At 56.3% G+C, this 9,059-nt stretch overlaps 1 protein-coding gene across 1 annotated transcript; it reads left to right on the plus strand.

Annotated features, from left to right (window-relative positions):
- The first annotated feature begins 2,945 nt into the window (after nt 1-2,945).
- Nucleotides 2,946-4,772, plus strand: JUND (JunD proto-oncogene, AP-1 transcription factor subunit). The gene has a single exon (XM_010972152.3). The coding sequence runs from the start codon at nt 3,087-3,089 to the stop codon at nt 4,125-4,127; it is 1,041 nt and encodes a 346-aa protein (XP_010970454.2). The 5' UTR covers nt 2,946-3,086; the 3' UTR covers nt 4,128-4,772.
- The last annotated feature ends 4,287 nt before the right edge of the window (nt 4,773-9,059 follow it).

Genomic DNA, 9,059 nt, shown 5'->3' on the forward strand with positions numbered 1-9,059 from the left:
TCACTGGGACCCTGTGCCCTTCTATTATCTCATGATTTACTCCAGCTCCTCCTTTATTCAGCATCACCTCCTCGGGTGCCCCTCCCAGATTACCCAACTCTAAAACACTTCCCCCCTTAATTCTCCATGAAGGAGGTACCTTTCATTCTCCTTGAAGCTGTGCTTGTCAGGTTCTTCCTTCACCCTGTGTACTTAGAGGGTGTGGGTGTTTGTGTCATTCATGTGTGTCCCTACCACTAGGCCCACAGTAGGTGCTCAATCAACGTATGTGGAATGAATGAATGCATGGGAATTATTCCTAGTTCATTGCATGGGGCTGGTTGATGAATTTTGGGCCCCCCTTGACCAGCTTGAGGAGTCCCCAGTCTGGGAGGACTGAGCTGGACACAGCTGCCTCTCAGTTCTGCAGGGTCAGGGCTGGTCCAAATGGAGGAGCAGGACTGGGATGTCCCAGAGGGAGGAAGGAGAGGATGAGGAAGGGCATTCATTGGGTCACAGGGAACAGCAAGTACACAGCAGAGTAGTCTGAGAGGGGTAGGCTTTGAAGAGTAAGGATGGCAGAGGCTGCCAGGACAGCACTCCACACTTAGAGGCCAAGATAGGTCCTCCTCACCCAGCCCCAAGGATTCTCCTTCCCCTGCCTGGGGCAGAGAGAACCAGACAGATAGTGGACAGAGCTCAGCCAGAGGGGGTCTGGGGGAGTCCCTGGAGGCATGGTTAAGGAGGGCTTCCTGGAGGAGGGAACACTGGAGGTGGGTTTGGAAGGACGAACAGGAGTTTGTCAGGAGGCTAAGGAAGGGCACTCCAGGCTGAGGGAGCTCCAAACCAAAGAACTGCAGTTAAGTCTGGCCAAAAATTAATAAAGCAACACAATTATAGAAAACATTACTGAGCCCTTACTATTTATTCAAATTGTCCATAAACAGACTCAGAGAGGTAACAAGCCTTGGCTTTCCTGTGCTTCCATTTCCCAAAGTCTGTCTGCTGGTCAACCTCTCAGCTCAGGCTGGCCCTGCCCACAGCTTACCAGACCATTCACCTACCTATTAATGATAAGGTTCAAGGTTAGGGTGGAGTCTCCCTAGTCCACCCACTCACCTTCCTGCCTTGGAGAGAACCATGGCCCCATCTATTCCAATTGAGCCTCAATGCCCAGGCCCAGAAGGGGTCCCAGAGCAGGGCTGGCTACAGGTTGGGGGTTACATCCCCTGCCATCAGGCAGGGACCCAAGAAGACAGGTCTGGATGGCACAGAGACCCACATGTTTATAAACACACAGATACATACATACGCACATGTAGATAGATACTTACACATACACAGGTACACAAATCCACACCAGCACAGACACCCACCCTATGTGTGAACACACTTGGGTACACTGACCCACACATGAACAGACACACTTGGGCACAGACATTTATGTACATAGACACACATGCATACCCTTCACCCTCTGCCTGCCAGGCGAGGCCTCTTGTTCATGGTGACACCCTCCCTCATGGCCTTCTTGCTCCACAGCCCAGTTAGGGGGCAACACCAGGTGAGGCCCAAGATGGGTAAGATCCCAGCTCTCCAGGGACTTATGGTCCATCCTATCATTCTGGATGGTTCTAAGGATATAACGGAAACAAGGTGAGTGGGAGGGGCCGCAGGACACAAGTTAGCACTGGGGGAAGGGAGCACCAGGCTGAAAGCATAGCATCTGTCAGGGCCCTGAGGCAGCAATGAGTTGGGAAGACAAAACTAAAAAGAGGATGAGGGTAAAAGGTTAGAGGAGGAGCACCAGAAGAAGGCGGTCACCAACTGGCTGAGGACTGAGCTCCATCTTGAATGTGGTGTGAGCCACGGAGGGATTGTGTGCAAGGGCGGTAGGTCAGGTTTAGATGTTCCAAGGATCTCTTGGGAGTGTAGGGAAGGACTCCTCCCACTTCCCTCATAGCTCATCCCCAGCCAGCCTTTATGGAGGCCAATTAAGCCTGACCTAATAGTAATAAACAGGTAATAATTACCAGCTGGGATTCCTGCCTTAATAGCCCGGTCCAGAAGTCACCGGGGGATCCATGGCAGGGCCTAGGAGATACAGAGTTAAAACGTAAGCGGCCGCCCAGCCCAGGGGAATGGACAGGTCCATGCTCCTGGCCCCGGGCACAGGTCACTCCACCTCGCAGAGCCTCAATTTCCCGTCAGTAAAGTCAGGAAGTTGGACTCTGCGCTTTAGACCCCACCCAGTGAAAAGTATCAGGCCAAAGCGCTTCTAGCAACTTCTGGCAGCCCTACTGTTCCCTCCCCTGGCCTTTCTGGGGCAAACACACCACCGGGGATTGGGATGCTGGTGGGGGTGAGGTGGAGAAAAACCTAGCCCACACCCCCGGCGAGCAACCGGGCACAGCTCCCTCAAGCCTCTCAGTCGACCCTAGCCTGCACAAAGCCTAGTGACACGCGCGCTAAGGGAGACACAAGCTTAGTGGAGTGGGAGGCGCCAGGGAGTTATTTATCCATCCGGGGCCCCATCCCCCTCTGGTCCCCGGAGGACGGCACCGCCCCCGCCCCTGCCCGGCCGGGGCCCCACGCGCGGACGCTGGGCGGAGCCTCGGGGCAGGCGGGCGCCTGGTGGCCGGGCCCATCACGCCACCCGGGACGTGCTTGGCGGCGGGAGGCGGCTCTGGGGGCATTGGTCGTACATAGCGCTCTTGGGGCGGAGTGACCGGCCCCGGCGCGCGGCACGCCCCCATGACGTCAACCCACAAGGCAGCGCGCTGTTGTGCCGTTTACTGCGCGTCACCGGGACAACGGCAGTCGGTGGGGGTTGAAGGGGGCGTCAGTGACTTGGCCCCGCCCCACCATGCAAATGACCGACGTCATCCGTGCCCAATGGCGAGCGGGGGCAGTGAGCTCATCGCGCCCGGCCGAGGCTATAAGGGGGCGCGAGGGTTACGCGGCGCAGGAGCCGCCGCCAGCGGAGGGCCGGGCGCAGCGGCCGCGGCCGGGGCGGGCGCAGGGCCGAGCGGACGGGGGGGCGCGGGCCCCCCGGGTGGCCGCGGCCACTCCCCCCCCCCGAGCCGGCGCGGCGGGGGAGGCGGAGGATGGAAACACCCTTCTACGGCGATGAGGCGCTGAGCGGCCTGGGCGGCGGCGGCAGCAGTAGCAGTGGCGGCGGTGGCAGCTTCGCGTCCCCGGGTCGCCTGTTTCCCGGGGCGCCCCCGACGGCGGCGGCCGGCAGCATGATGAAGAAGGACGCGCTGACGCTGAGCCTGAGTGAGCAGGTGGCAGCGGCACTCAAGCCGACGGCTGCGCCGCCCCCGGCCCCCTTGCGCACCGACGGCGCCCCGGGCGCGGCGCCCCCCGACGGCCTGCTTGCCTCGCCGGACCTGGGGCTGCTCAAGCTCGCCTCGCCTGAGCTCGAGCGCCTCATCATCCAGTCCAACGGGCTGGTCACTACCACGCCGACGAGCACGCAGTTCCTTTACCCCAAGGTGGCGGCCAGTGAGGAGCAGGAGTTCGCCGAGGGCTTCGTCAAGGCCCTGGAGGACTTGCACAAGCAAAACCAGCTGGGCGCGGGCGCGGCCTCCGGTGCCGCCGCCGCCGGGGGACCCTCGGGCACTGCTGCGGGCGCTGCACCTCCCAGCGAGCTGGCCCCAGCGGCGGCCACGCCCGAGGCTCCCGTCTACGCGAACCTGAGCAGCTACGCGGGCGGTACCGGAGGTGCGGGGGGCGCTGCGACTGTCGCTTTCGCCGCGGAACCTGTGCCCTTCCCGCCGCCCCCAGGCGCGCTGGGGCCGCCACGCCTGGCCGCGCTCAAGGATGAGCCGCAGACGGTGCCCGACGTGCCAAGCTTCGGCGAGAGCCCGCCGCTGTCGCCTATCGACATGGACACGCAGGAGCGCATTAAGGCGGAGCGCAAGCGGCTGCGCAACCGCATCGCTGCCTCCAAGTGCCGCAAGCGCAAGCTGGAGCGCATCTCGCGCCTCGAGGAAAAAGTGAAGACGCTCAAGAGCCAGAACACGGAGCTGGCGTCCACGGCGAGCCTGCTGCGCGAGCAGGTGGCGCAGCTCAAGCAGAAGGTCCTCAGCCACGTCAACAGCGGCTGCCAGCTGCTGCCCCAGCACCAGGTGCCCGCGTACTGAGCCCGCGCGCGGGGCGCATGCGCGGCCCCCTCCCTGAGAGGCGGGCTTGCGGTGGGGGGGCCTGGGCGCCTAGGACTCAGAGAGGGCGCGGCCCCGGGGCCCCCCCCCCGGAGGGTGCCAGGACTCGGAGAGGGCGCCTCAGACTCGACAAGCTGGACCCCCTGCTCCCGGGGGTGAGCGCATGACCCCCCGTCCCCCGCCCTCGCGCTCCCTCTGTCTCCGGCGCGCGGCCACCCCGTGTTGCACAAATCCGCGCGTCCTGGCCGCCCCTTTGTACACACCACCGTGGAAGGGGGCTCCGAGGGGGCGCAGCCTCAAGCCCTGCGTTTCCTTTTCTTTTACTTTTTTTTTTTTTTTGGACTTTGGAAGAGAGAACAGAGTGTTCGATTCTGCCCTATTTATGTTTCTACTTGGGAACAAACGTTGGTTGTGTGTGTGTGTGTGTTTTCTTGTGTTGGTTTTTTAAAGAAATGGGAAGAAGAAAAAAAAAAACTCCCTCCTCCCCTTTCCTCGCTCTTGCTACCCCCTCCTCCCGCCCTTTTTCTTCTGTTTTGTTTTTTGTTTTGTTTTGCTACGAGTCCACATTCCTGTTTGTAATCCTTGGTTCGCCCGGTGTTCTGTTTTCAGTAAAGTCTCGTTACGCCAGCTCGGCTCTCCGCCTCCTTCTTCCCCCGCCAGGGCCTGACGGGCCGGGCGGGGCCTGGCCGGGTTTCCTTCCCCGTTTGCCTCCGCCCCTGGTCAGAGGAGGGAACCGGCGTCCTGGAAAGGTCTGCACATCTGGCGCGCAGCGAGCGCCATCTAGGCGCGACTGGGCGCGGGGCCGACTCTTCCGTGTTGGGTGGGGGACATTGGGGTTTCCAGCCAGCGTTTGGAACCAGTCTGCGTTTGTCGCCTTTGCGGAGGGGGGACTGCAGGAGGGAAAGGGGACAGCTCCAGCCCAAGGCACGACGGAAAAGGCAGAAATCTAAACTTTCTGGGCTTCTGTTTGCCTGTCTGTAAAAGGGGCAGAACAATCAGAAATTTGTCCCCAAAAGTTGTGAGGATTAAGAGAGTTTGTTTACTGAGCAGTGCTTGGTTTACAGGTGGTCCTCAAGGTAAGCTTTTATTATTGTTCTTGTGATGGGGAGCCTGAGTCTCAGGACCAGAAGGAAGATTGACACAGGTAGGATCTAACCCAGCCAGTCAGGATTCCAGGACTAGAGGTGTAGTTAGGTTCTGTGGGACCTCCCTCTTAGGGCACTGACTTGAAATCCAGGATTTTTCAAGTACTCCCTGAAACTCTGCTCCGCAACATCCTATTCTCTCATTTTGAAAACACTGAAGTTCAGAGAGGTTGAGTGACTGGCTTGAGGTCAGACAGCTTTTCTAGGAGACTCTGCAGGGATACTGAGACCTTGGGTTTCTCACCTCTAGAGCCTTGACTGCCAGGCTACCCTTTTCCCCTGCCTGCTCTGGCCTTTGCTGTTGTGGAGGCAAAAAACCCTGGATCTTAGGCTTCTACCTCTCTTGGGGCCCAGGGGGACATAAACATTGGTGGCCAAGGATGCAGGGCAAGTGAATTTTGAACACTGATCTTGTACCCAACCCTGCTAGGGAAGGTGGGCAAATTGTGCCTGTTTTACAGATGAAACAGGTGCAGAGAAGGAACACAGTCCCGCCGCCATCAAGAGAGTAGGGCCCCACCAACCCACATGTTCCCTCTTCCTCTGGGTCACGCTGACTGCCAACTTTTCTTCAAGGCTTCAAGAGCTGCCTTAGGGTTTGGTTTTTAACCCTGTGACCTCTTGTACCACCTTCAGGCAGATGTGTCAGGAAAGGGGCCTGGAGTGAGAAGGGGGCTGATGGGGGTGTCTTGACATGGAGGAGACCATGTTTTCTGGGGGGCAGAGCTCTTCAGGAGACTGAATCCCAGCTTGGGTGCCAGTTGGCTACCATAACCTCAGCCAAGTCCCCTCCTCACTGTGGTTTTTACCTCCTGTGCTGTGAAAAGGATGTGTTTCATGTGTCCAGATAACATGTCCCAGGTCAGAAGTTGGAAGGACTCGGTATGAACAACAATGAAACAGTACTCAGGGGTGCTCTCTACAGCCCCCAATCTATAGAGAGGGGGAGGCCCAAGGAGTTTTCGAGATCTACTGGGATACCCCCAAAATGTTTTTACCCACAGCATTTCTGACACCAAACGTGTGGGTGTTTTTTTCCCCCACATCAACCAGTTCTTCCAACTCCAGACACCAACTGGATATCCTACAATTCAATTCTGACACGATCTACCTGGAGTTAGCACAGACAACACAGGTGAAGGGTTCAGTCCCTCAAGTCCACCCCCCCTGCAGACGCAGGTCACGTGTCCCAGATTGCCACCTGTACTTCTGTAAACTTGATGGTTTCCACAACTCCCTCCTCAAGTTCAGTAATTTGCTAGAACATCTCCCAGAGCCCAGGAAAGCACTGTACTACTATTTCCAGTTTCTTATAAAGAATATAACTCAGGAACAGCCAGGTGGAAGAGATGCATAGACAATGTATCAGGGAGGTGCGGGGAGCTTCCATGCCCTCTCTGCACACATCACCCTCCCAGCATCCCTGTGTGTTCACCAATGCTTAGGCAGGATCGATTAAGTTACTGGCCTTTGGTGATTAACTCAATATCTATCCTGTACCCTCACAGGAGGTGGGGCTGAAAGTTAGAATCTTTTTTTTTGGTGACCAGTCCTGGTTCTGAAGCTATCTAAGGGCCCCAGCCCTCTATTAGCATACAAAAGACACTTACCATTCCAGAGATTACTAAAGTTTTAGGAGCTCTGTGGCAAGAACCAGGGACAAAGACTAAATATATCTTATATATTAAGATGGGAACCGTCCTAGTCACCGCTGAAACAAAGGACAGAAGTTCTGTCCAACAGCCATGTCCCTGGTTTTGCCCAAAGCCACAAGCACAGGGTGGAGAAGACTTAGGGAATCTTTGCAGAGGGAGGCTGGACATCCCTGTTGGCCTCTTGCTTCAGTGGCTCCCCAGGGAGGCCAGGCAGAGGCCTCTGGGCCAGGCTGTGTGGCTTTGGCAGGACCCTGCTGAGCTGAGGCCAAAGTGTGTGTCAGCCCTGGCCCGGCCAGCAGTGATTCACCCCAGGCCTTGGCCCAGGCCCAGGATGTGACTGGGGACCGTGGCCTCACTTCCCCTTCCAGGACTGTGACTCAAGGTCAGTGCCCACTTTTGCCGGGCTGTTGGGGGATTGCAGGGGGCCTTGGGTCGGGTGCTACCCTAAGGAGCCCCTATCCTCAGAGCTGGACACAAACACCTGCCTGGCCTTTTAGGACATAAGTCAGAGCACAAGATCCTGGGCCTCCTTTGCTTTAAACCCTCTCATAGCTTCCTGGCTCCCTCTCAACAAAATCTAAACTCCTGTATTCCTCTCTGAAGCTCCTATACAGTCCTCCTTCTCTGCCCTCTTCTCCCTTGCCTCCAATGGCATTAGCCTCCTTCAGGTTCCCTAAACATGCCCAGCTAGTTTTCACTCAAGGCCTTTGCATATGCTCTGCCCACCACTTGGGACTCCCTTCCCACAGCTCTCCCAACTCTTTCTCTCCCTGTGGGGCTCAGCCTATCCCACCCCCTCTTTGGTTCCTTCCTAGAAGTTTCACATCCCTAAATTATTTGAGTTGTTTGTGTCCTCAGGCCCAGATCAGGTCCCAGCAAATGCCCAAGGGATGGGAAACGGAGGCCACCTCCAGGCACATGGAGGGGAAGATTTTGGGGTCCCCTATGTGCTCAGAGCCCTAACTTTCTGCTCAGGATGGGCAGGCCATATGTAGTAACGACCATACTCCTTAGCCCTGACCTGGCTCCTGCTCCTCCCCCTCCCCACTGAGTCTACCTTCTAGAACCTCCCCTCCCCCCAGGAGCTGGTAGGGATTGGCTGGAACCTGGCTGTGAGTCACAAAGCCACTGTGGCACCAGGGCCCCAAGGCTGGCCATTCGGGCTGGTGGGTTCAGCTTCAAGGGCAGGTGAGTGAGGCTGGTGGTGAGTTTGGTGGGGGTGGGTACATGGCAATCTGGTCATTCTCCCCTGGAGCTGAGTACCCTTGGAGTCCTCCCAGGCCCTGCAGGTGGCTCTGAGAGGTGGGTCAGCTCCGCAGCCCCTCAGAGCAGAGGTGCTAGGGGCTCCAAAAGGCCTGATGGTGGGTTTGTCTGCCTTGGGGGCCCAGCCTGGAGAGCCTATCACATCTTCTTGGGAGCGTGGGAAAGTGGGCTTAGTTCAAGTTAAGACGTCGGGAAACTGAGGCTCAGAGGGATTTACTCAAAATCGCCTTACTGGCTACTTGGCTTATGTGTCAAGGGCTCCTATTCCTTCATCCCATCTCTTGCAATCTGGTTTCTCTTTTCCTGGCTTTCATATAACCCTTTTGGCTTTTATGTAATATTTGTTCCTATGAATTGTACGGTTTTGGACATTACTATGAATGGTATTTTCTTCTCGTTTTCATTTCCAGATGGGTTTGTCTCAATACAGAAGAGCTGTTGGTTTTTGTATGTAGCCATGTGCCTTAGCAAAGATAGGATACATGATAGATAGATAGATAGATAGATAGATAGACAGACAGACAGATTGATAGACAGACAGACAGACAGACATATTTTTAAACTAGAATCTCTTGGGTCTTCTAGGGTGGCAATTCTTGCTAAGCGCTCCTCCTTTTCAAACATTTACACTGGTCACTCAAGTCTTTGTCACCTTGATTTTGCTGTGACCACCAAAAATGATGAAGTGGGTAACATCTTGCTCCTTCCTTTAATAGAAATGACTTCAGTATTTCATCATTTAAAATGACATTTGCTGTGGTTTTGTGATTAGGCTTACCATTTTTAGGCACTATCCTATCTATGTATTAAAAATGTTTATTAGAAATAGCTATTGGATTTGATAAAATGCT

The sequence above is a fragment of the Camelus bactrianus genome, chromosome 22, assembly GCF_048773025.1.
Source record: "Camelus bactrianus isolate YW-2024 breed Bactrian camel chromosome 22, ASM4877302v1, whole genome shotgun sequence".
In the NCBI taxonomy this organism is placed as follows: Eukaryota; Metazoa; Chordata; class Mammalia; order Artiodactyla; family Camelidae; genus Camelus; species Camelus bactrianus.

Coding starts and splice junctions, on each gene's coding strand:
- JUND (XM_010972152.3), top strand. CDS start 3,087: ATGGAAACACCCTTCTACGGCGATGAGGCGCTGAGCGGCCTGGGCGGC.